The sequence below is a fragment of the Astyanax mexicanus genome, chromosome 12 (genome assembly GCF_023375975.1).
Source record: "Astyanax mexicanus isolate ESR-SI-001 chromosome 12, AstMex3_surface, whole genome shotgun sequence".
Taxonomy (NCBI): domain Eukaryota; kingdom Metazoa; phylum Chordata; class Actinopteri; order Characiformes; family Acestrorhamphidae; genus Astyanax; species Astyanax mexicanus.
In genome coordinates this window covers 36743575-36771015 of record NC_064419.1, presented here as the reverse complement: position 1 = coordinate 36771015, position 27441 = coordinate 36743575, and the positions used below count along the sequence as shown (strand labels likewise).

The following is a 27441-nucleotide window of genomic DNA, read 5'->3' as shown; positions in this document are numbered from 1 at the left end:
GACACCCAATATCAGGCCTCACTCCAAATTGAATAATTGATGTCATTTTGCCATGATCATGCTGGCTAATGTTCAGCCTCACTCACAAGATAACCCCTTGCAACTACAGGTGTGGTCATTCCCAAGCCATCCCTTGAGGTAACACCTCATAATTAATGTATTTACTATTATCCTCTGATTTTGGTGTATGTTTACGATGTGAATACTTTCCATCCACAGTTGAGAATAGTAAAAAGTGGTAAATTAAACTTGTACTACTTGATGGGGCAATTTTAATTAATCCTTAATTAAACAACTTTGCAAAGTGTTGTAAACCTCTGTGGCTTTAGTCTTTTGATGCTTATCATCAGACAACAAAGTGCTGTTGGCTCCAATATGGTGTCTAGATGTGTTTGAATTTTTTTTAATAAGTCAAATAAGTGAAGAACAAATTGTGTGCCAATAGTTTTCCCAATAAGTATGACTACTATTACTTTCAATTTCACATGTAAAAACTGGATGGAGCAGTGGTTTTTAGTTTCATTCCTAGTAAATGCAGGCAATGCACAAGGTTATTTTACCCACAGCTTGAACTGTGACCTGAGTGGAGATCAGGTGCAGTAGGGCATCGGGAGATGCAAAAGTTCACAGGACTAAGTTTGAGATATAATAGTGACAATGCCTACTCTAGACATCTCTTCAACACAACAGATGAAATGTGACCAACTTTAAACCACCCAGTTTTTAGTCGATACTCTCAACTCCCAAAAAGGTATACATATAAGAAATCGCTTGGCTACTTTATTCTGTCCCTGTATATACGCAAAGATGGATCATATAAAATGGGAAACAAAGAAAAGAGCTTTTATTAGTGTAGTGCAGCATAAGCCCTATCTGGACGGGGGTTCTCTGTGATTTTATCCCCTTTTAAACAACCATGTATGGGTTTTTCTCAGACATCCTCTGAGAAAACTGAAGGCAGAATCACATCTTTGAGTTTTGTCTCCTCGCATTTAATAAAACAGTTATTTGTCCACTGCAACAAACTGTATTTACAACTTTGGCACAAGTTTCCACAGATCCACGTAAACATAACAAGTCCATTTCACACTAGATTTCTCCTTTAATCCCTTGATCCTCATCAGCATAATTGATATGTTTATTAAAAATTGTGTAGTGTGTAGGTACAGTGGTGTGGAGTGTGACAGAGGCCTGGCCCGGGCTGTTATCACTGTGTTACTGAGTGTCAGGGCGGAGCAGCAGCTCAATGAAAGGCGCCACAACTGTCATAAGACTGAGCGGTTCCTGCGAATCACATGACAGCCTGGGAACCTCCTGACTCTGAGCAGCGAGGCGGTGAGGCTCTTATTGCCCGGAGAAGATGGCGGAAGAGAGGGAGCCTCCACCGCTGGCGGGAGACGCGGCTGAGACGGGGTTTAGGGAGCTGGAGGAGGGCGAGGACCTGTTTATCAGCACCGTCTCCACCATAGAGCAGGTAGGAGCCGGGCGGAGCGGTTGCTGCTGCCGAGACCCACAGCTAGCTTAGCTTAGCCTCTGCTCCTCACAAACTCAACAACACGCCGCCTACAGCGCTCTGGCACTCTCCCTGCGGGCGGAGAATGGAGCTCCACCGCGGACTCGCTCATTTCAGCCCTCGGGAGAGCACAATTTGACTAACTACAGTTTTACCAAAATAAATTCATTGAAATACATTAGCCATAGCTCACAGATAGCCACTAGTGCGCATGCGCGGGCCCAGATCAGTGCGCGTCCACTCTGCAAGCGGTTTACGCAGAATCCCTTTAAAACTCCCGTCTCCAGAGTCACCACGTCGACAGGCAGCTTTAGTTTTGCGCAGATTTGGATTATTTTGTTGTTAAACATCACGTGATGAAGATAGTGTTTTTAGGCTAACTAGTTTGTTAGGTAAGCTAGCTAGCTAGGTACCAAAGTTTTAAAGCAAATTTATATAAACAAACTATCAAGCCAACGGTTTTTCATTTATTTATTTAAATTTTTTACATAATATTAATAATTATTACATTATACAACATGCATAGACCATAAGCTTTTAGCTATTTGTGTGGATAATGTTTTTAATTATAAGTTGTCATTTAATTTCCAATATTACTTTTAAAATGTTATTATTTAACATTCACTTTTTGAACATTAGATAACTTACCTAACAAACCATTAAAAGAGTCAGAACTCAGGGCTCTTATGTTGTTGAGCTAGCTAGCTACCAAATTTTAATGCAAAGTTATGTAAACAAATGGCTAAGCCAATGTTTTCTTGTTATTTATTTGTTAATTTAAGTGATTTATTAAATTGCAATACATTCACAAAACATAAGTCAGTGATACCATTTGACACACTTTTTTAATTAGTGTGGATAATATTTTCCAAAGAGGATCCAGCTTATTTAAAATATTGCAGTAGCGATGTCCCAGCTAACAGAAAATGTTAGCAATGTTATAAAAAAAAGGTTCCTTGAAGGTTAACAAAACTGTAATAATGCTCCATGAATTATGTCCTTAATAATTGTTTGCATCACAACTTTATTAGAATGTTACCTACATAGCTTTATGTTTCCAGCAGGGTGAATACTAAAGTTATGGAAATTTTAAATGTAACATCCCCAAAACAACAAAAACAAAACATTGACATTGAAGTGATGTTGCAGACACAGTATCAGAATGTTCAAAGGACATCTAGAAAACTTGACATATTGAATGTTTTTGGAATGTTAACTGTGACATACTTACAAAACTTCTACTAGGGCTGAATGAGTTATTTTTCTTAATTTTGGTCAATATGATGCAATTCTTATTTCGATGTGATCCGTAGGGTCAGCGTTCTTTAAGCACTGATGAGAACTATGGTATGCTAATTGTTGATACAATAAGAAAATTTATCGCAATACGATAAAATATTGAGATGTTTTCCAGCTCTATCTTGTGCTAGCCAGAAAGAGAGATTATGATTACATGGGAAGACATTATTATGCAAAATCTTTAAATGTCCTTTATACATTTTAAGTGCAAAAATTTACAAAGAGACCCTTGTAAATCAAGTATTTCAATATGATATCCCTTAAGGCCTAGTTTCATTCTTTTTTTTTAAGAATACTTGTGTAATGTGTTAGCAGATTACATCTAGACAACTGCTGAAAATAAACGTTTTTTTTTTTTTTTTTTTTACACCTCATAGACAAACCCAGTTCACTTGAGGCTTGGTTTTGTGCTTAAGTGCAGCTTAATGGGAACAGTGTATGCATGTGTAGTAACAAATAGGCCTGCTATTTACTGTGCTGTTTTTCATAAACAGCAGGACTGCACAGGTGACATCAGCACCAGGCATGTGACAGGCCTTCAGTTCAGTTGGCTCAGGTTGCCAGTCTTTTTGATTTTTACCAGGTCAGCAGTTTTGGAGGAGAGAAATGTGGAAAGGAAGGAAAAGGAGGTGGGGGAGCTTCAGATGTGTTGTCTGATTACCCCTCCTGTTAAGAGAATCATATGTTTTGCTTGTGAGCAGTTTGAGGGAAGAATCTTTATAGAGGAACGGTTGTTGTTTTCTCTGTCAGTGGTGCTGCTGCTGCAGTGAAGTGTGAACATTAACTGACCTCTCATATTGTTTCTTTTAATGGGCTGCAAAAGAGCTTGTGAGGCAAAGGGTGAATAGGACCATGACTACATATTAACTCACTGATGCCCATATTTTAAATTTAAAATGTGTAGTTTACTCTGGTCCATAGGGTGAGCTTGCATAAGCAAGAAAAAAATAGAAAATCCCAGTAATATTGTGAATTTGAAATGTGAAAATCAACACAAAAATCTAACAGATCCAGTAGAAACTAGAATATATTTGGGATGCATTAAACATTTGGAAAAGCATGGCAAAAAAATAAGTTAATATACCAAACAATGTATTAAACAGTGACTAATTCATATTGTTTTCTCTAATGTTAGTGTTATTAATGCAGCAACAGCAGACCCACACCCCACCCCCTCTTCCTCTAGCAGCTCTGCATATCAGTTGAAGTTCATTTTTACACTCGAAAAATGAACTTGTACCAGAAAATTTCTAAAGAAATAAACTATTTAGTGTCACTTATCACATTTGGTATCTGTTTGCTACATCTTTACAAACTGGCTGTTTTCCTGCTGAAATGCATGAGCTGAGGTAAATTTGTGACTAGAGCACTGCTGTAAATTCATGATTAGAAAAGCACTACTTGGGTACTAATGTTTTGTGCTTTTTTGGTTTATCTGCTGGGCTATTAAAAAGGTGAACTGTTTTAGGTGTAGATGTGTAATTGCATTTTTTTGAAGCAATTAAATCCATTAAATTTACATTATCAAATTAATAAAAATCTGTGGAAAAACTGTATTTGGTTTTGTTTTGGACTTTTTTTTTCATTTCAGTGCATGTGAATATACCGAATAAATGTGAATGTACAAAATTGGATGAAATCAGAGCAATTCTGTGGCAAATCCTCAAATCAGCACCCGTCCATTTTCAGCAGAATGCACTGTCAGCAGTTGTACCACAGGTTTTGATGAAATCAGGGTGTGATTCTGTAATCTCCCTCATCTCGTTCTGAAAGTTTCAAGGAAGCAGCTTGTTCCTCCTTCCGTGTCAGGTCTATCTAGTGATTAGAGATCTTTACTGTAAACTGTTTGGTTAATGACGTGTGCTTTTGATGTTGAAAGCTGGTTTGCAGTTGTTTCATTGTTCATTGTGCCAGAACAGCTCAATCATTATTTGTGATGTCGCACAGCAGAGAAGTGAAAATTTTGCAGAATTTAGGTTGATCTTCCACGTTTTCTCTTTCGTCTGTGTTTTCAGCTCAGCCCAACGTCCCCAGAGCCGGCCAGCCTGCCTGCAGAAGACATCAGCACTAACTCCAACGGACCCAAGCAGGAAATATTATTAGACGATGACCAAGAGGACCTTTTTGCTGGTGTGTAATTTTGTGGTATTTAATTTGTGGAAGGAAGTCTCTTAGGGCTGTGCATTGGCAAGAAATTGATGATATGATGGGTATCCTAATACCGGGGTTATGATTCAATATATTTCGGTATATTTAGGAAAACTGTCTTAAATACAATATGAGTAAAATATTTTTTTATCCAATCATAACAGTGGGTAACAGAGTACAACACTGTTATCTAGCGTGCGGAGTTTAAACACAACACAAAATTGATCGTTGTCTGACACCAATCTTTACATGTAAACTAATAATAAAAATCATCTGTTTCCAATCTGTTTCTATTAACCCCACCTAGTAAATCATGTGACTATAGTGCATCAGTAGAATGTTAAATGCCAGCACAACTTCAAAAATGGAATGTCCTATTCATTTGGTACTCACTATCAGGCCTCACTCACGTAACCTATTCTTATGGCCATGCCATGAGCACATTGGCCATGGTGTTTGGACTCCTACGATAGCACCACTTAACTTATACCTATGTGGGTGTTTCCTAGCATCTCTTAAGGTAACAGTACGTGATCACTTATGATCTCAAAACTGCCGCCCCATGACTTTTTATCCAGTAATCACAATTATGCTCTCTCTTTGATATAGAATAGAATAAAATGGGAAATAATAGAATAGAAAAAGAAGTTGTAGTGTTCTTGTATTACAGACAGTATCCACAGTGTCCACAACATATTATAACCTGTTTATCATGCTAACAATAAATATTGATGCACAAACTGTCTTAAAAATAGCACTATAGAACAGTGATAGGGGCAATGCATGATTAATTTTCTGTTGTCTGTTTACCAATGACAAAATATTTGCCAATATTTACAGATGACATCAGCATACATGGGTATTGGTTGTTTTGGTTTCAACAAAAAATACTGGATGGGTAATCTGAGGGAAAAAAACTGTCAGGCCTGAAATACTTATCCTAATCTAATTTTAAAGAAATCAACACTTAAGTGTTTGAAATATACCATATATACTATATAGTCAGTATAATGTTATTTGAGGGGTCTAAATAAATATACAGTGTTCACCAATATGTTTACATATATTACAGGTAGGAGTGTAAATAAAATATTAAAGTATTGCTTTGTTTTTTAGAACTATATTGATAATCAAACACAGTATTTTTAATTTATGATTTACATGCAGGATTGGTGGCAAGCTGTTCTGATAATTCATAAAATAATTCTTATACATATGATGAGTTTTTATACTACAGTTTTCCCAAATTAATTTATATAAAAAAGAAAATTCCAGTATATACCTAACATAGCCTAGCTTACAGTGGCTGAGAAATTGCAATAGATTGACTTGGTAACCCCTGTGTTGTGATGTGTATCAGATCACTCAATTCTTTGCAATACACAACCATAATTGTAGGACATATAGTTATTAGGTTGTACATAGTTTATTAACAGTAACAATATTTGTCATAAATGTAATCTGCTTTGTCATACTTTTCTGAAGAAGCCACGGAAGAGGTGTCTCTGGACAGTCCAGAGAGAGAGCCCATTCTTTCTGATGGTCCATCTCCTGCCATCACTCCAGTGACTCCCACAGTCATAATCACTCCACGAGTCGATGCCTCCATGTTTGACAGATCTCCGGATGAGGTAAAGCAAGTTACCAACTTAAAATGTAAACTGTATTATTAAACAAAATGCATATTTGATGGTATTTAACCACACTACACCTGATACAGATTAGAGTCTCTGTTAGGTCATGGGTATAATGGTATTTTAATATTGGGGGATTATTTTTTCAATACGAACAATTGACACAACATTAATAAAGATTATTAAAAAGTAACAATTATTATATTGGGACTATGTAATAACTAACCAGACTTGGGATGTAGTTCACTACTATACTAGTTCACAAGAACAAAATTAATGAACATTGTTGATAAATCATTTTAGAATCGTACCATAAAAAAACTTTTATGGTACTAAAAATATTAAGAAGTTAATATTTGGTTTAACCCTGGTTTTTAATCACAGTTTTCATGCATCTTGGCATGTTCTCCTCCACCAGTCAAGCACACTGCTTTTGGATGACTTTATGTCACTCCTGGTGTAAAAATTCAAGCAGTTAAGCTTGGCTTGATGGCTTGTGATCATCCATTTTCTTCTGGATTATATTCCAGAGGTTTTCAATTTGGTAAAATTAGAGAAAAACATGATTAAGTGGTCTCTTATTTTTTTTCCAGAGCTGTATATTGTATACAATATATCTTAAAAATAATTTATTTAAAAAGGCAAAATGAAATATAAACGTCACATTATTATTATTATTATTATTATTATTATTGTTGTTACTTTGTAATAACCACGTGCTGATTCACAGGATCACTAGAACAAAATTAATAAAGTGGGGGAAAAACATTTACATATTTTTAAATCAAACTATCAGACACAGCAATTAAATACACAGCAATTAAGTGCTTTGGAGTTTGGACTGCTGTGGCATATACAAAATTGCCTGTATTCTTGTTGCTGTAGAAAACTAGCCATCCAGTTACATTTTAAATGCTTCTATTTGACTAATTGTATGATGATGTGAGAAAAAAGGGATTAGGAAGAGAAAGGCCCTTTTCTCTTGAACCCAGTTATGCAACAGGAAACAAGCAGTTGCCGCAGATTCTTGTTCACTGATGAAATATAATTAAAACATTCAATAGTCAGTGAGCTGAAGAGATTTAATTTCTGGGCCTCTTTTATATCTCTTTTATATCTCTCTGTTCACAATCTTCAGACCGATTGCCAAATGAAACTAGTATTGTCTCGGAAGCTTATTTCATCATTGCAGTTCTGGTGTATCTCTGACTCTCTCAGCAGATTTGTGTGGAGTCTGCAAACTCATTTCCTATAGCTAATTCCTGTGAAGGTGCAGACTCATTTCCTAGTAAACTGGTTTGTGTTGCACAGGATGAAGAAGCTGAGGAAAATGGGGACACATTTGATCTGCAGATAATGGTATCTGATCCAGAGAAAGTGGGTAAGTTTTAGATGAGCGTTTGTATTTGAGTATCCTGTGTGTTTGTGCGCTGTATTGTTTTCACAGAGAGCCTTTTGGCATCCAGAGAGGCGTTCCTCTCCTGAGAGAGCTCAGTACGGGTAGCTCTACAGCAGCAGGTGCTGTACGCTGTAAAATCAATAGACCTTTTCAAATGTTATCAGGTGGAGGATTTGGACTCCAGTTCTGCTAGAAAAGGTGCAGGAGTTGGGGCTTTTTATTGTACACACATGCACACACACACAACATGCGCGCACACAGCATATATCTCTGTTCAAGCCTTGAGAAATGAGAGAAATTATGCCAAACCATAGATCTAGGTACAGTTTTATTATTATCACTAAGCCCTCATTATACATTAGAATCAAACTTGTAAATTTAAGACTGTACAATTAAGAATGATATACAGTTTCATACAAGATGTTAAAATTAGGGCTATTAATGTTAAAGCATTAATTAATTTGGAACCAGTTATGCGTTATTATTTTTTTAACGCAATTAATTACACCTCCAAGTTTGACCCCAACTTCTGCCGTAATCTTCCCCAAGTAAACGCTCTAAGTAAAGGAAGTAAAGGATCAACTGATCCATACCATAGAAACAAACTACAGGTGTGAAAAGGCCTTTTATACTCAGCAATATAAGTTCTAATTCTGAAATCCTTACAACCAAGCTGAGATGTTTATAATAAAATAAAAAAAATCCCTTTATCCAGTTTTCATGCATTCTTCATACCAGCGTCCCACTTTGGCTTTATCTCCCCTCAAACATACAAGTAGATACTAGGATTTTATTGACACCACTATTATAAATATAATTGCATTTTAAATTTTCCTACAATTTCTTCTTCATTCTTTTATTTTCTTTTAAATATCTACTATAACAACTTGAATCTAAAGAAGAACAAGTATGATTAATTGCAGTTACTCACAGAATATTGTTGATTAATCCTTTTTGTTTTTTAATCGATTGATTTCAAGTTAAAATATGCTCTATTACTCTAAATAACCAAGGGATTAAAAGAGGGTTTATTTACTTTTACCATTTCCAACTGACAAAGAAATGAATAGGAACAATACAAAGCAAACTACAGGGCACCCTGTATGTTCAGTACGTGCACTCATTGTTAAAAAAAATAGTTTAAATCAACAGACAGGAGTAAACACGAGGTAACAGCATGGCCTCCATCCACATGGTTGGGCACGTGCTTGTAAAAGCACGCGTTGAAAGCTGTGCACCTCAGTCCAGCACAGTTTTGAGCAGATATTTCCAGGTATTGCTGAATTCACGATTTTAATCCCAGAACAATGCTCTTATTTACCTTTTCAAAAGCCATTTAAATGCCTGATTAAAGGGCCTATTACTGTTGTTTTGCTGTTTTCCTCGGGTTTTGAGTGCTCGGCACTGCTCTTGACCGGTCTGGACACGAGACAGCTCACGGGTGGGGGGCTAGTGATATCTTGGGCCCTGCATTGTTTAATATCACTTTAATATCACGAATATATATCGTCGAAAAAAAAAAAAAAAAAAAAACATTTGCAATGTAAGTTTTTTCCAATATCGTGCAACCCTAGTCAGCACCAAGATCAACACTATGTTGTCCTGCATCACACACCCAGAAGACCTGGTGTCATGGTGTGGGATGCCAGATCACCTTCGGTCTTCATTACACGCACTTTGACAGCCCGTTGGTGCGTTATTCCAACAGGACAATGCTCGTCCACATACTGCTGCCATCTCAAAAACTTGCCTTAAAAACGCTGGAAGATACTATGCCAAGAGTTGCTCATATCAAACATCCCATTTTTAATCGTTTATTACCTTTTATCTTTTAATCTGGCACTTCACTCATTGTCAAGGAAACAGTTGCAAAAATAGTTATACCCAGAGGGAAGTAACACTCCAGTTGGCAAGTATCCTAGCTTGAAATCTTTTTGTGCAGCCAGCTAAGAGTCTTTTAGTTTTTGAATGAATGGGATTTTCACCAATTCCTTCCTACAAATCCTTCTAGTTATGTGAGATTATTAAGCTGTCTTCACTGCTGGTTCACAATACACGATTTTAACCGATAAAAACTTGCGTAGTGTGAACTACTGAAAGCACAACTAGTCATATAGTGTGAACGGCACAATGACCAACGAATCAAAAAGTCATGTAGTGTGAACCTGCCATTATTTTAGTACTTTACAACGGTAAAGTCTTGCAAGTTTGGGGATTTGCAGGGCCATGGCTAAGTGTTTTGTGCCAGGCAGCTGTTTAGAGGAGCCTGCAGCTACTGAATCCTGGGAGTGTGTGTTTTGAGGTTTAAGGAGTCTATGTAGGAATAAAGATTTGAAAATTTAATTTGCAACAGGTAATTATTATTATTCATGCCTTATTAAACAAGCTGCAGTTCTAACAGGCTTATTAAAAATTGTGAGCCCTTGGTAAGAGCTCATATAGAAGCTCAAGTCTCTTTGAGTGCCCAGACTATTGCATGTTCCATAAAAGATCACTATGATCAGCATCATTCTTTAATTTAACCTATTAACATGCCATGAGCTGTATACGGGCTACAGGTGTAGGTGATACAAAACACTTATTCTCTGCAGTAAATTTTTTTTTTTACATTCTGAAAATTTGAGGGCTTTAAAATCTCATACAGGACACTTAATAATTCCAGATCAGTAACAGGAATTAACACAAAATCTGCATGTTTGAAAAATACTTAGACTTAAAAACTAGACAAACATAATGAAACTAAAGGTTTGGAGCACATGAACTGGTTGATTTGTATTCAGGATCTGTATTGATTTTAAAATGTTTATAATTTGAAAGTTGCAGATTTTCTTGACTATTTTTCTACACTTTCTATTGCAATTACAATTATAATTTTCAGTAATGTTCCTCATCACACATGAAAGATTTTTATGTAATGCTTGAATAGAAATCCTCAAATTTTAGGGGTGTAATGTCAGGCAGACAATTGACAAAAATCCTGGCCTGTTTAGGGGTTGAGATAAAAATGACATGAAAATGTTTACCTGAAAATGTATGATTTACATTAGTGGACATGAGGGGGCAGTTGTTTTCAGCGATTAAGACCTGTGTGTATTTCTCTCTTTAAGGTGATGGAATGAATGCGTACATGGCGTACAAGGTTACCACGAAGGTAAGAAGAGCACAGTACACTTATATATGCTTATATTGGGGAAATCATAATGACGTTTAGACCTGTACCTTGACCTGTTTTTTTTCTTTTCCCTTAGACGTCCCTGAACCTCTTCAACAGAAACGAGTTTACCGTAAAAAGGAGGTTTAGTGATTTCCTTGGTTTGCACAGCAAATTAGCTTCTAAGTACCTGCACATTGGGTACATAGTCCCTCCCGCACCAGAGAAAAGCATTGTGGGCAAGTGTCTTATTTTTCTCCCCTTAATAATAATATTAATAATAATAATAATAATAATAAATTTGAGAGAGATTTGTGATCAATCAAGGGCCTAATTTAATGCAGTAGGTGCTGCCATATGTTCTCTCAAATATGCTATTTGCCCTTGCAATAATACTTAATCAAAATTGCTTTAAACTGTCTAGGAATGACCAAGGTCAAAGTTGGGAAAGAAGATCTGTCGTCTGCAGAATTTGTAGAGAAAAGAAGATCTGCCTTGGAAAGGTAAAGTACAAATACAAAAAAATAATTTTAATATACAGGGATGCACTTATATATTTGACAATATTAACATGATTCCAATATATATTTATAAGATTTAATGGTTTATTGGTAATTCACACAATTTTATTTTACTTAAATAATACAGGAGGATATACTTACAGTGCCCTCCATAATTATTGGCACCCCTGGTTAAGATGTGTTCTTTAGCTTCTCATAAATTGAGTTTTGTTCAAAATAATATAGGACCACGATGGAAAAAAAGTAAAGTCCAACCTTTAACTCAAGTAAATTTTAAGGGGGAAATAAAATCCCTGACTAAGAAATAATTATTCTTCATAAAATCACCTGTTCCACAATTATTGGCACCCCTAACAATTCTTAGGAAATAAATTTAATAAAAGTATTTCTGTCACTTCTACAGTAGTTTACGAAGTTGATCAGAGTATGTAGGAACATTTAATTAGTAATTCACAACTTCCTGTTTCCCTGGGGTATAAATATGACGTGACACAGAGGCCATTTATCTTCAACATGGGAAAGACAAAGGAACATACCATTCAAGTGAGGCAGATGTGTGTTGACCTTCACAAGTCAGGCAATGGCTACAAGAAAATCGCTACTCGCCTACACCTGTCCATATCTACTGTCAGAGGAATTATTAAGAAGTTTAAAACAACTGGAACAGTGGTAAACAAGCCTGGACGAGGACGCAAGTTTATTTTGCCACCACGCACAGTGAGGAGGATGATAAGAGAAATAAAAAGTTCTCCAAAGCTCACTGTTACAGAATTGCAACAAATGGTAGCTTCTTGGGGTCACAAAGTCTCCAAAACAACCATCAGGCGCTATCTACATGCCAACAAGCTGTTTGGGAGGCATGCACGGAAGAAACCATTTCTCACTCACAATCATAAACGCAAACGTTTGGAGTTTGCTAAGCGGTACTATGACTTCAACTGGGACCGTGTGCTTTGGTCAGATGAAACAAAGATAGAGCTTTTTGGCAACAAATGCTCTAAGTGGGTCTGGCGTAACACAAGAGCTGAGTATGCAGAAAAGCACCTCATGCCCACTGTGAAATACGGCGGGGGATCAGTGATGCTGTGGGCCTGTTTCTCTTCTAAAGGCCCTGGGAACCTTGTTAGGGTGCATGGCATCATGGATGCTCTAAAATACCAGGACATTTTAAAACAAAATCTGGTGGCTTCTGCCCGAAAGCTGAAGATGGGTCGTCACTGGGTCTTTTAGCAAGATAATGACCCTAAACATGTGGCCAAATCTACACAGAAATGGTTCACCGCACACAGAATCAAGCTCCTCCCATGGCCATCTCAGTCCCCAGACCTCAACCCCAATGAAAACCTGTGGGGTGAGCTGAAGAGGAGAGTGCAGAGGAGAGGACCCAGGTCGTTGGATGATTTAGAGAGAATGTGCAAAGAGGAATGGTCAAAGATCCCTCTTTCTGTATTCTCCCATCTTGTGAAACATTACAGGAGAAGATTAGGTGCTGTTTTGTTGGCAAAAGGGGGTTGTACAAAGTATTAACATCAGGGGTGCTAATAATTGTGGCACACATGATTTGATGTTAAATAATTATTTCTTAATGTGGGATTTTTTTTCCTACTGAATAAATTCACTTGAGTTAAAGGTTGTATTTTACTCTTTTTTTCCATCGTGGTCCTATATTATTTTGAACAAAACTCAATTTATGAGAAGCTAAAGAACACATCTTAACCAGGGGTGCCAATAATTATGGAGGGCACTGTACATATTCTTAGCTTTTTTTATGAATTGGCATATGCCAAGGCTTTCAGAGCTTAAATAATGCAAAGAAAAGAAGTTCATATTCATAAAGTTTTAAGAGATCAGAACTCAATATTTGGTGGAATAACCCTGGTTTTTAATCACAGTTTTCGTGCATCTTGACATGTTCTCCTCCACCAGTCTTACACACTGCTTTTGGATAACTTTATGCCTTTACTCCTGGTGCAAAAATTCAAGCAGTTCAGCTTGGTTTGATGGCTTGTGATCATCCATCTTCCTCTTAAATAATATTCCAGAGGTTTTCAACTTGATAAAATAGAAGAAACTTATAATTTTTAAGTGGTCTCTTTTTTTTTTTTTCAGAGCTGTATATATATATAAATGACCTAACATGCATATATACATATTCTGTTTGGCTGCTTGATTCTGTGCTTTTTACTAAGATCAGTCCAGGCTGAAATGGTTTTCTGTTGTTATTTTTATTGTGTTATTATTGGGCAAGCAAACAAAAAAAAAAAATCTCCTCCGGCTCTGTGGGTTTTTTTTTCTTTTTATCATTTGTTTTCTTCTGGAAAACGATTCAAGTGGAAAGAGCATTCTTGTTCCGATCTTTTGTGGATGAAAGGTTAACCAACAAGTATTAGATAAATAATTATCACCGAACTCAGGAGAGCTTCATGCTGTCAGTGTGAGCAGGCTCACGCTGGCAGTTTTCTCCTGAGCTTTGGCGCCCGTCTCGCGCACAATCTGTACGTGGCTGATTCGCCGCTGTGCTCCTGGTTTTGCGGTGCCTGATGAATCGAATAAAAATTAAAGTTAAGCGAGGCGCTGACATTTCTCTGCCCTTTTTATCTGCTCATTGATTGACGTGAAGGTCAGCGGCTTGGATGAGGGCCCCGGATGTCAGCGTATAGACTTCATCCATTGAAGAACTGAACCTTGATGGCAAACCCTTAATGTACGAGCGGCTCACGCAGGGCGTTTAATGCGCGGGGAAGGAGTTTTGTAGTTTGTAGTACAGAGCGTACAAGTTTTATAGTGAAGAAAATGCATTTTAGCAGTCTTACCTTTTTTTAGCTTATTGATTTGTGTAGACAGCCTGAGTTTTGAAGACGAAGAAGCTGCTGTGATGCCCTTTCTCTCTGTGCTGGCACTGAAGTCGATTTATTTTTACTTTCTTTTTAAACAGGTACCTGATGAGAACCGTGAATCACCCCGCACTGCTGAAGGATCCTGACGTCATTCAGTTCCTGGAGAGCACAGAGGTATTGTTGTTATACATCATAACTTACATGTCCTGTGTTAGGAATGCTGTTAAACTGGATTTTTTGCTGCTTAATGAGTTTTAATTATATAAGATCATCTATATATAGTTGCAACCGTAGACCTGGGTGAAATGTTAAAATATTCATGATATTTCATGATATTTAAAAATATTTTTTTATGATGCACAGTATTGATCTCAATACACATGATGGCAGTTAAAATGATGAATCGGTATCAACAGATCCTTAAGAAAACCAATTATATTCAAAATGCAATTTATTTTTTTTTTATTCAAAATGTCCCATCCTTCAGAATATTAAACTGGATTATTTGCACACTTTGTAATAAAATGTGAAGCACTGATGATGTCCTCCACATGCTTCAAAAAATATATCATTGAAAAAAAAAAGTATTTCAAGAATAGTAAGGTGATTTTTTTTTTTTTTTTGCACATCATCCAATTAAACAGATTTGTTTTACACTTTCTGTAATTGAATGTAAATTTGGGTCAGTGTTCTTTAAACGCTGATGACTCCCTCTATATGCTTAAGAAAGTATATTGTGTAAAAAAAAAAAAAGAAAAATATATCACAATACAGTAAAATGCCATCATATTGCCCACCTCTATGTACAGTCACTGTATGCCAAAATGATTATAGTTAACGTCAGTAAATCTCAGGTCAATTATTTTCTTTTTTTTTTTGTTTACTGCTGTGAGGAAAACTGTATTAATGCAATTGTAATACCAGCCCTCTCTGATTTGTGCGAAGGCTAAACGGTCCGAGGGCAATTGAAAGCTATTTTTGCTTGTCGTCCCACTGGAGAGTTTTCTGAGGGCGAAATTGCATTAAATTGGATCCAGCATTGAAATGTATGGGAGTGGAGAAAACCCCAGGCTTCTGATGGTCCAGGCCTGGGCTGGTGGTGGGGAAGGAGGGAGTGAAGCTCCCTGTGGGATTGGGTCCGGGCCCCGGCCTGTTAACCGGTTTGTTTGCCCTTATTTGTCATTTTATCCCAGCTGCCGCGAGCAGTTAGCACCCAGGCACTGAGTGGGGCCGGAATATTGAGGATGGTAAACAAAGCGGCCGAAGCTGTCAACAAAATGACAATCAAGATGAATGAATCGGATGCGGTAAGGGGCTGATTTTTGGACTTGAATAATGAGACGAATTAATGAGCCGCTCTGGCTTGAATCCTAAGATCTTTGCTCGAGTGAGTGAGTGAGTGAGCGAGTGAGAGAGAGAAAGAGAGAGAGAAAAGGAGAGATAGTGTGCACACTGTAGCATGGAGGCATGCGTCTCCTGTTTAGCACTGTAGTTTATAGTGCCTTATTCCTTCCTCCAGTGTTATTGTTAAAGTTCTTTTCTTCCCTTTGACACTTTTTCTCTGTGTAAAGTGGTTTGAGGAGAAACAGCAGCAGTTTGAGAACCTTGACGTCCAGCTGAGAAAACTGCACGCCAGTGTGGAGTCATTGGTGTGTCACAGGAAAGGTAAAATCACTTTTCTCTGAAATGTAACACAAAGCAGAATATTAGTTACAATATGAGTTATTCCAATTATGCGTTTATATAAAGGATAAACAATGATTAATCACCTGTTATTAAACATGCAATATTTATAAAGAACATATAGAACCTGACATAAGTTCACTTATACTTATAAGTTATATTTAAGGTTTCCACATGTCCTGTTTTTTAGCTTTAGATTTAATTGTCCTGATTATTCTCAGATGTTGCTCATCTTGGATCAAAATTTTCATAATTGCTGGAATTATGTATAGAATTTACATTGCACTGTATATGAGGCATATGTTTAGTCACAAACTCAATCAACATGTCATATGGGTAGTTGGAAAGATAATTGTTGAGGGCTTTCAGTTTTTATTTATATGCTGACTAGGGCTGCATGATATTAAATATAAAAACAGTGTTATCTATTTATTTATTTATTATTATTATTATTTTTTTTTATTTATTTTTTTTTTTACTTTTTTTTTCTTACTTTTTTTTGCTTACTACACACTGCGCGTCCAAGAATAGAATAAAACAATACGAAAAAGATTTGATCAGAAAAAGCACTCGTGTCTACGTCAACCCATTAATTAGTATTCATGGCCACGCCCACCTTGGCTCGCAACTGCCCACAGGCAGAGCTGAAGCTATGCAGCGACACAGTCTTGTTAGGCTGAAGCTAACAGCACTAGAAACAACATGGCAGTTAGTTCCTTTGTTATTTGTGCAAATAACACAACAGCAAGTAGTGAAAAAAAAACCTAATCATAATTTAGTTTGATGTCACACACATTTTCTTTGATGTTACACAAATCAGCGTATTTGCATATATCCAGCCTAAGAACTTTAGCTTGGGCCTTCCCACTCTCATTATGAATGACATGCCAAATGTCATGGTACGGGAACTAGTGTTGCCTCCTGAATTTTTAGCCTTGTCCCATAGAAGCTAAAGAATGATGTGCTGACCTGCGGGATATGCATGCAGGTCCTCTGAAAATGGACAGATGTAGCCAGATGCCACCATTCACAATCATTGCCACCCACTGTGCTGTCCACTGTGAGTGGTATTGTGGTCTATGATGTATTCATGATAAATAAACGCTGGTTAAAGGAATGTTAAACAGTTAATGTTAAGCTCTTGAACTCCTATAATTCATGTTGCCTTGCCATGAGCACATTGGCCAGTGTTGTTTAGCCTCACTCACAAGATAGCACCTCAACCTCTATAAATGTAAACATTCCCAAGCTGTCCCCAGGTTAAACCACTTCATAACCAGGATACATTATTGCTGTCTGTTGATATTTGGCATGTCAGTGTTTTAGTTTGGCGTGCTTTTTTTTAAATGAGCTAAATGAATGGGTTCTACCTCTCTGCAGAGTTATCTGTGAACACTGCGTCCTTCGCGAAGAGCGCTGCTATGCTGGGAAACTCTGAGGACCACACGGCCCTGTCTCGAGCTCTGTCTCAGCTGGCTGAAGTGGAGGAGAAGATTGATCAGCTGCATCAGGAGCAGGCTTACGCTGACTTCTATCTGTTCTCTGAGCTGCTGGGGGACTATGTGCGCCTCATCACCGCTGTCAAAGTAAGCACAACTGTTATTGTAGGTGATTATCTGTGTGAAGGTGTGTGTCACAGTGAATAGTTGGTTGTATGTTGCTGAATGCAGCAAATCTGTTGAAATTGTCTGAAATTGTATTTTTTTTTTTCCCCTTTCATCATACAAGCAACAAATGTAATATTTCTTCAACTTAGTTATGTAAACATAAACATGAAATTATTATAAAATATTGGTATTTTGCCATGCAAATCAGGAGTTTAGATTTTTTTAAATTATTTTTTCCCCCATTTTAGTAATTCTCAGTGGTCAAAGAAGTACCAAATCCGTGCACTTTGAGTTAAAGTAGGCATTTTTATGCATGTACAAACCAAAAAATACACATTGCATATGAAGTAAAGAGTAAATTGACTATAATCCTATGCAAAAAGTCATCAGAAATTGAAATATCTCAGCAGATTACAGACTACTGTCCACCACTGGTCAATTTTCAATTCCCACCTGATCTGTAGGACTTCCCGTAACGCATTGCTACCAGTGCTGGGAGGAAAACACTCTGCATATGCTTTCTCCAAGGCACATAAAGCAAGCTGCCACTAATGCGATGTCGCTGGAGAGCTGATTTGCCGTTTAAAGGATTCCCACACTGACTAGCATCATGCTAGTAGTGTGGTTTATGAGGGAGAGGGAGGGCCATCTGCCAATTCACATGGTGCTGTGGCATCACTAGGCTGGGATCAGTCAACCCTTTTTCTTGTGCAAAAACAAACTGAATCCAGACATGCTTTGGTGAAATTTTAAAGATTCCAAGTATGCAAGAGCACATAACTGGAGTATTTAGACAATTGCTGGGTAATTTGATGAGATTTTACTTTTAGATGATTTTCTGCCACTGATGTAATGACTATATAGTAGCATAATAGTAGTAATTAGCCAACAATAAAATTGGAATAGAATTATACAATTTTACTTTTTTTTGCTTACTACACACTGTGCATCCAAGATTAGAATAAAAAATAAGAAAAAGTTTAGATCAGGAAAAGCACTCGTGTCTACGTCAGCCCATTAATTAGTATTCATGGCCACGCCCACCTTGGCTCGCAACTGCCCACAGGCAGTCCTGAAGCTACGCAGCGACACAGTCTTGTTAGACTGAAGCTAACATTACTAGAAACAACATGGCAGTTAGTTCCTTTGTTTTTTGTGCGAATAACACATCAGAAAGTAAAATTGGAATAGAATTATAAAATCGTAAATAAATAAACCAAAACCACTGTTTTTAAACAAAGTCGACATACTAGTTTATTCACAGTGGAGTTAGAAAACATTATTGAGACCATGTCTTTATATTTTTCAGTAAGACTGATTACGTAATTATCGTGACAAGTTTATGAGGGCTGCACAGTACATTAATTTCAGCATTGCATTGTGTGTGTGTGCACAATTGTAACATCAGGGAAAGTACAGTGTCCTGTAAGGTATTTTTATTAAATGTATACCAAAGATTATATGTGCCCAATACTGTTTATAATACTTAAATATTTGATAGACTGAGTACATTACAAATATAATGCCATGTTGTATTATTGAAATAGCACTGCTGAGGTAAATCTATGACAGAAATAGCTAGAGGTGTGCCAAAAAATCGATTCACATAAGAATCTTGATTCTCATTTACTACGATTCAGAATCGATTTAAAATGTCCCAAAATCGATTCTGAGGGGCGGGTTTTAGACTGATTTTGGGCTGGGTATTTTTGTTGGACCTGGCAACCCTGGGGATAGCGCTTGTCCCTTTGGAGATCTTCCAGACACACACAGAGCGTAGGTGTTTGAGAATCACCGGTAAGATGGCAGAACAAGCACTATATTACCTTAGATTAACGTGTAGTTTCAATGTTTTATGGCAGAATGCTTCATAACAAGCATAAAAAAGATCGCTAGTAGTTAGTTTCAGTAACTGTTAGCTAGCTAACTAGCTAACTTTCCAGTTCCACCTTAAATAACGCTACAGGTGGCAGCGGGCTGCAGCATTTAAGGCGGAACGGAAAAATAACAATAAGCTAATCAGAGCTAATTTCAGCTCCTCATCACAGAGGAATTAAGGAATGGACAATATGAATTAATTTCTCCACCTCCTGCCCCCTTTCTGAAGAAATACAACCACCTTAAATTTACTAGTTAATCAGCAGCTGCTCCTGAACTTTAGCGCTCCACTGCTATCATCACATCAGCCCAGCAGCGTCACCTACACACCACCGCTAGTAGCCTGGTAATAAAGCAGTGTTATTTATTTATGTATTTATTGTTCATTAACGTCATTGTGATATCCCAGTGATTCCTCTGTCACTGAGGACCCACATTCCTGCACATTTTATTGTTTTTGTAACACATTACTTGCTCCAGGACCAGTGTATATTATGGAGGGTTTTTTTTCAATACGATTCATAAGCCAGAAGCAGAAATATTTATAATTCAAATCGTTTTGAATCAAAAATCGATTTTGAATCGAATCGTGGCCCCCAAAATCGGAATCGAATCGAATCGTGAGATAGTAATCGATTCCCACCCCTAGAAATAGCAGTGCTGAGGTAGCTAGTTAGCTCGACTGTGTGAGTAGAAAATAGCACAGCTATTTTTACAAAACAACAAAATATGTCTTTTTTGTCCAATACTGTGCATTACCAATTAACCAATTAGGTTCACGGATTTCTTAGAAACATTTATAAAGATTACTAGTATTAAGTATTTTTAGTCAAGCATCCTCAGGAATAACCCTTTGCATAAGCAAGGAACTTGGTTCTTTGGTTCTTTCATGCAAAGACACTGAGCAAATTATAAAGATCCATAAAGTTCTCTAAAGATCCATTGCCCTGTATGAACCTAACACTTAAGTCTCTTTATGCTGCTAGGGTGTGTTTGACCACCGCATGAAAACGTGGTCCAAATGGCAAGATGCCCAGGTCATGCTGCAGAGGAAGAGAGAGGCTGAGGCTAAGCTACAGTACGCCAACAAGCCGGACAAGCTTCAGCAGGCCAAGGAGGAAATAAAGGAGGTAAAATAAATAATAAACATTTAATATAACCTGTGAGAAATGGCTCTTTACATGAATTCAGGCAATTTACAATTTACATAAATTGGCCACACAAGATGTTTCTCTGAGGCTTAAGCTTCTTTGTGAACTAAGCAAAATAAATATGCACCATAACTTTCTTCTAACTTCTTTATAGGGATGCGCCACCAAAAATAATGTTTTTGGCTAAATAGTTGAAAACACTGAGTAATTTATACCCAACAATGGTTCCTTTATTTTAAATCACATTGCGGACTAAAATTAGGATTGTTTTAAACAGCCATAGTAGTAGGGTAGCTTTATCTGAGATGGCTGGCTAGCTTAGCCTTAGCATTTCTTTGTTTACCAATAGTCTGACTGCCTTGGTTTGTGTAAATTCGTTAGTAAGTTAGCTAGCTAGCTACACATTACCTAATTAGCACTGCTGAGGTAAATCTATGACAAAATTAGCAATGCTGAGGTAGCTAGTTGGCTTGACTGTGTGAGTAGAGAATAGCACAGCTGAGGTAAATATATTATTAGAATGGCATTAAATAACAGGCATTTTTGCACTGAATAGGTAAATTAATGATTAGAACATTAGCTAGCGTGTTAAATGTGCAATAAGAATAGCACTGTGGAGACGTTCATGATTAGAACAGTACTGATGAAGTTTGTTTATTCTCAACATGCATTACTTAAATTAAATTAATCTGAAACTGAAAAATTCTGGTCTGAAATAATAATGTTAGTTGAGCTAGCTCAGCTTAGTATTGTACGTTTTGGATTGTCTCCTGGAATATATATAAAAAAAACTTCAGTGTTCTGTAAATGTTCTGAAATTGTTTTAATTACTTTTTGTTTGAAAAGCAAAATAAAAATACGTTTTAGTGCAGCTCAATAAAAATAAAATATAATTGAAAAGTTACTTTATCTTAGTAATTCGGTGAAACTCATATATTATATAGATATGTATTACACACAGGGTGATCTATTTTAAACATTTATTTATTTTATTGTTGATTTATGGCTTACAGACAAATGAAACCCAAAAATCAGTTTCTCAGAAAATTAGAATATTATATAAGACCAATTGGTACTTTTGGCAGTGTGCCAAGTCGTGCTGAAAAATGAAATCTGGATCTCCATAAATGTTGTCAGCAGAGGGAAGCATGTAATGTTGTAAGATTATAGGGAAAAAAAACTTCACTGACTTTGCACTTGATATCACAACACAGTGGATCAACACCAGCAGATGACATGACTCTCCAAATCATCACTGATCATCAGTAAATTTTGCATTTCATTTGAAAATCAAGGGAGCAGAGTCTGGAGGAAGAGTGAAGAGACACACAGTCCAAACTGCTTGAGGTCTAGTGTGAAATTTCCACAATCTGTGATGGTTTAATATATTGTAGAGCCATGTCATCTGCTGGTGTTGATCCACTGTGGTATATCTGTTAATTATACAGCACTTCATGCTTCCCTCTGCTGACAACTTTTATGGCGGTGCGGATTTCATTTTCCAGCAGGACTTGGCGCACTGCCCACACTGCCAAATGTACCAATTGGTCTTATATAATATTCTTATTTCCTGAGATACTGATTTATTTTTATTGGCTATAAGCCATAATCATCAACAAGAAAATGATTAAACTCTTAAAATAAATCACTCTGTGTGTAATGCATATATATAATATACAGTTGACCTAAATTACGAAGATAAAGTAACTTTTTAATGGTATTCTAGTTTTTGGGATGCACTAGTGTACTATGTAATTCATTTAGTAGAGAGAATTTTGATAAAAGCCTGTAAAAAAATACCATGTTTGCTATTCTGCTTTTGGCCAAATTTATGCAAATATTTAATTTAGTGCATCCCTATTTCCCTATTCTCTATGGTAAAGAAGATAAGCCACAGTCTCTGTAAATCTTCTCAGAAAATAAACCTTGAGCCACGACAAAAACCTCTAGTTGTTTTCAGCATCAACACTTGGTAGAGACAGCCCTGGTGCTGATGTTGACTGTGAAGCATGCTGCCTTTCTCCTGCTTTAGTTCATTCATATCTCCTCTAAAGCCGCTGTTCTGCTTGATGAGTTCATAAATTATTGATTTCTTTAACCACAGAACATTATCAGCCTCTTTTAATTTTTGCATTTTCCCTGTCATGCCCCACAAAGGAGATTGAGGAGGTAGGACCCTTGGCTCTGATTTGAGTTTTTTTTTTTTTTTTTTGCTTTTTTCTTTCTCCCATCATCTGTGGTTTTTAAGAACCTGTCCCATTAGCATAACGTGCATCAGATATTCCCATGCTGATAATGAGCTCTTTATTGTTTGCCTTACTTTCACATTTTTAATGAAACATGAGCACAATAGTGCTTCACTTGACGTATTACTGTTCGCAGCTACAATTCACATCTTCATGTATGTTTTTAGATTCATGTTTGTTTGTTTTGTGGAGGGATTCTTGTGATGATGGTCGTCGTGTAGTGTAGAAGTGTACATTAGTGGTAGTAGCTAATAAGCAATCTTTTTTTTTTTCTCATCCTGTCCTGTGGTATTTAGGGTTGTTTTTGTGTCATATTTCATCTTACCAGCTTTAACACCTCTCAGTGTGTCACATATGTCTTTGGGAACATCCGACACTATACACCATAATTTCTTTATTAGCATTGTAAATATTTTCTTATAATAAAGATGTTTGTAACAATTCATTTCATATATTACGTTGCAACTCCTTGTTGCCCACATACTTCCAAGCATTCTTTACGTTGGTGGGAATGTTAACCAATACATCCACTAGTTCAGTGTCTGATAATTAAAATACTGATATATTGTGCGATATAAGGAGATGACTTTAAGAATTGTTGCCGACTTTTATATTGCATATTCAGCAGGGCTTAACTGTATATTTTGATTATGAATGTGAATAATTCTTCAGGCAAATTTTCGTGAAGCAAGGCATGTTTACATATATAGCACCTTTCACACAAAATGATCATTCAAAGTGCATTACAAATTAGAAAATACAAAGAGAAAAGCATGTAAGGGAATAACAATAAAAAAGGAAATATAAAATAAGAATAAAGCATGAATAAAACATTTAATGCATTACGAATTAAATCTAAAAGGGTGTAATGCATTAGTAACTTAGTTTCACTTTTACTATTTTTTTTTTATTTAATTTTTATCCTATTCATTTTTGGTACAGTATATTGTAGGGGTGGGCGATATGGCTCTAAAATAATATCACAATATTTCAGGGTATTTTTACGATAACGATATACTTGGCGATATAGGAAAACAGAAAAATAATTAATTAATTTCAGGAATATAGTATAATAGTATACTCATAATGTGGCAAAAAAATAATATAGCATAAAATGATATAATGCAGCAAAAAATATTGCAGAATATTTTCATGCATATAAACTGCAAACTAAAACAATTATACAATAAATACACTTAAAGCTTCACAGTAAATAATGGACTACTTTTAATCACGATATGGATTTTTTATATCATGATATTTCTGTGTCACGATATATTGTATACGATATAATATTGCCCACCCCTAGTATATTGTTAAACTTTGTATATCCAGTCAAAGTAAATGCAGAGTGCAGACAATGCTCTCTCTGTATCAGTATCTAATATTGAGCATAAATGAGCTTTTAGTGTACACTTATGAGATGCATATCATAAAACACTTATTTTATTTGTCCATTTCTCACTGTTAACAGCCAGACATCTGTATCATTAAGATACACCAAGTGATGCTCATCACATATAAGTATTTAAATTACTCACTATAGAATAAATTTTTCTTTAGTACTTTCTATCTTTCCATTATTCTTTTCTAAATCCTACTAAAGTATTTATTTTATATTAATATTGTTCGCTTGGTGCATCTTCTGTGTGTCTCTTGTTTCAGTATAAAAGCATTTTTTTCTGCTGTCTAATAAAGAAAGCTGAGGAATCCTGTTTTGAAACACACATCAGTAAAGACACACAGTGCAGTATATCTGTCAGCATGATGCTTCTCCTGTCTGTTTGACTCTTGTTTTAGTGGGAGGCTAAAGTGCAGCAGGGAGAGAGAGATTTCGAGCAGATATCTAAAAACATTCGCCGGGAAGTGGGAAGATTCGAGGTGAGTTGACATGTCGGGATTTCTCCTTTGTGGAAGAGTGATGTGTCTACTACGCAGTTATTTTCAACCTGGTTCAAAGAAAAGTAGACATTGTTAAAAAAAAAAAAAGTGTTTTTTTTTTTGTTGTTGTTGTTGAGAGACTCAGTGGTTTAATCAGCATGAAGGACTTTTATTCTGTAAAACAGTGAAAATGTGATCAAACTTGCTAATGTCAAATCATGAATTAATTTATTAAAATTTAATTTAAACTGCACTAGCTTAATAATTGAGCCCTTCCAATGAATAACCGCATATTGATTTTGAACATTTTTCATTTTCTTTTAAATGTGTTTATGAATTAATAACTTTAAGTGTAAATAAATCACATACTTTTTCTTTTTTACAAAAAAGAAAATCTAAATATCTATTTTCTCTTAAAAGGGAGAAATGATTGACATATGGTCATTCATTGGAAGGGCTAGTTTGCTATTGTTGTATTTGGTAAATTATTAATTTCTCATCAGAAATTGTTTTTATGGACAGATGCTACAAATTATGTATTTGGTTGGTTGTATTTTTAAAAGAAAAATTGTGCATGTGTGTCCTGTGTAGAGAACAAAAACATTAAACTACCAGTCAGATGTTTAGAACTACCCCTTCTAATTCTTTTCCTTTTCTTTTTATAATGTTTTTACATTATATATTAATATTGACACTATTAATGAACACACAAGGAATTATGTATTATACAAAGTTTCATACAAAAGTGTTAAACACTAGTGTATGTATAAAGGACCACTTTTTCCATTGATTTACAAACTCTTGGCATTTCCCTGATTAGTTCATTTCAGTCCAGTTTTATTTCTATAGCGTTTATTTTTAATACAACAAATGACACAAAGCAGCTTTGCAGAGATACAGACCATCTGAGTTTGTATCTTGATTGGTGATTGTGGAGGCCACTTTATACATAACTTTGATGTTGTCTTCATTACTAAAATACTATGTAGAAAAAAAAACATTGAACAAGAAAGGTGGTTCTAAACTTGTGCTGAATGGTGCTGTATATGAACATTAACAATTAATAAAATCTCATGACATTTAAATATATTATCACTATATTTATAGTGATACATGTGATCACAGTCAAAATGCACCAGTAGTGACAAATCCTTAAAAAAAAAAAAAAACATTTCATATATACTACCTTACTGAGTACAGACTTTTTTCTATATATAATATATAATGGACTGCAGTTTATTCAGTTACATTGGGCAAATTACACTCTCTTTAATGGAATGTGCAGTTGGTCAGTGATCTTTAAGCTTTTCCGTATGCTTAAAAAAAGTATACAATTTATTTAAAAAAAAAAACAAAAAAAAACGATAAAATAGCATCATATTGCCGCCTGTAGTCTGCACAAACATTTGCATGTGATTAACACCAAGATCAAGTGCTTTATTTATTTATTTATTTTAATATAATTCTTTTTTGAAATACCTGACCCACTTTCTGCTTCTCTTTATAGAAACAAAGAGTGAAGGACTTCAAAGTTGTCATCATCAAATATCTAGAGTCGCTAGTACATACACAGCAGCAGGTAAGCATCATAGAATCCTAGCATTGTAAACACTTTATGCCATCCCATAGTTTTAAAAAAATTGTATATATTTTTTTTCTTTCTTGTTTTTTCTCTTAGCTGATAAAATATTGGGAAGCATTCCTGCCTGAAGCCAAAGCTATCGCATAAGCCGACAAACCCCCTGCGCACCTGCATCGGGACTGTTGATCACATTTTTTTGCCATTTAATGTACAGCATAATCACGCGAAAAAAGGATGCACGGACTTAAATACCACTCTAATAAAAACACTATGAATCTTTTAATTGATCGGTTCCTCCTTTTTACCCTTTTGGAGTCTTCAGCAGATCAGCTGCTTTACTGTTCATCCTTATGGGGGATCCTGGCAGTGGTGGTAGGCATTGCACTCCCTGCTTATTGATACACTACTGCTCTGTCTTTTAAAGGGGTCCAAGCACCTCAGTGGACCTATCATTATTTCACTGTTTGTTTTTTGCCGTCTCTTGTAAATCAACCAATGCATCATGGATTCAAATCTGTCAATCTATAATTTTCCCCATAGGCAGTGATCCGGAAGGGGATAGCCTTTGAGAGGAATGTGTTTGCATCTCTTTCAGTTTTAGGCATGAGCATGTTTTGTTAAAAATCATCATAAATTGATTACATCTTTTCTTGTTTGCTCCTTTTACACAAAAATGCACAGGGCTGTAGTGCTTGGACCCCCAGTGCCGCTGCCTGGCGCTATATACACATGCATATATATATTTTTTATTTTGCCTCTTAGCCTGATTTTTTTTAAATATTGAATATCTGAGTTGATTCTTTGTTTTAAAGCATTGTTATAACAGATTTTTTTAATTCATGAATTTTTTACGTTACATTCCTGTGCAACAATGCTGAAATTCAAATAAAGGAATGTACTTCAGTATTGAA

General features: G+C 36.1%; 1 protein-coding gene across 2 annotated transcripts; it reads left to right on the top strand.

Annotated features, from left to right (window-relative positions):
- The first annotated feature begins 1277 nt into the window (after window positions 1–1277).
- On the top strand, window positions 1278–27441 carry snx2 (sorting nexin 2). Of its 2 annotated transcripts, none has more exons than XM_049486163.1 (15): window positions 1278–1474; window positions 4828–4942; window positions 6449–6591; window positions 7906–7975; window positions 11101–11144; window positions 11242–11383; window positions 11569–11647; window positions 14601–14676; window positions 15696–15809; window positions 16074–16167; window positions 17566–17771; window positions 20657–20800; window positions 24868–24948; window positions 26456–26527; window positions 26627–27441. In XM_049486163.1, the coding sequence occupies exons 1-15, from the start codon at window positions 1361–1363 to the stop codon at window positions 26675–26677; spliced, it is 1545 nt and encodes a 514-aa protein (XP_049342120.1). In that variant the 5' UTR covers window positions 1278–1360; the 3' UTR covers window positions 26678–27441. The 2 variants fall into 2 exon arrangements, with proteins under 2 accessions (XP_049342120.1, XP_007260838.1); XM_007260776.4 differs by having other exon boundaries at window positions 1279–1474; window positions 6446–6591.

Excerpts from the sequence above, each read along its gene's own strand:
- snx2 (XM_007260776.4), top strand. The coding sequence starts at position 1,361 with ATGGCGGAAGAGAGGGAGCCTCCACCGCTGGCGGGAGACGCGGCTGAG. Across the intron at positions 11,384-11,568 it reads ACCAGAGAAAAGCATTGTGG|GAATGACCAAGGTCAAAGTT; the intron begins GCAAGTGTCTTA and ends TAAACTGTCTAG. Across the intron at positions 26,528-26,626 it reads TAGTACATACACAGCAGCAG|CTGATAAAATATTGGGAAGC; the intron begins GTAAGCATCATA and ends TTTTTCTCTTAG.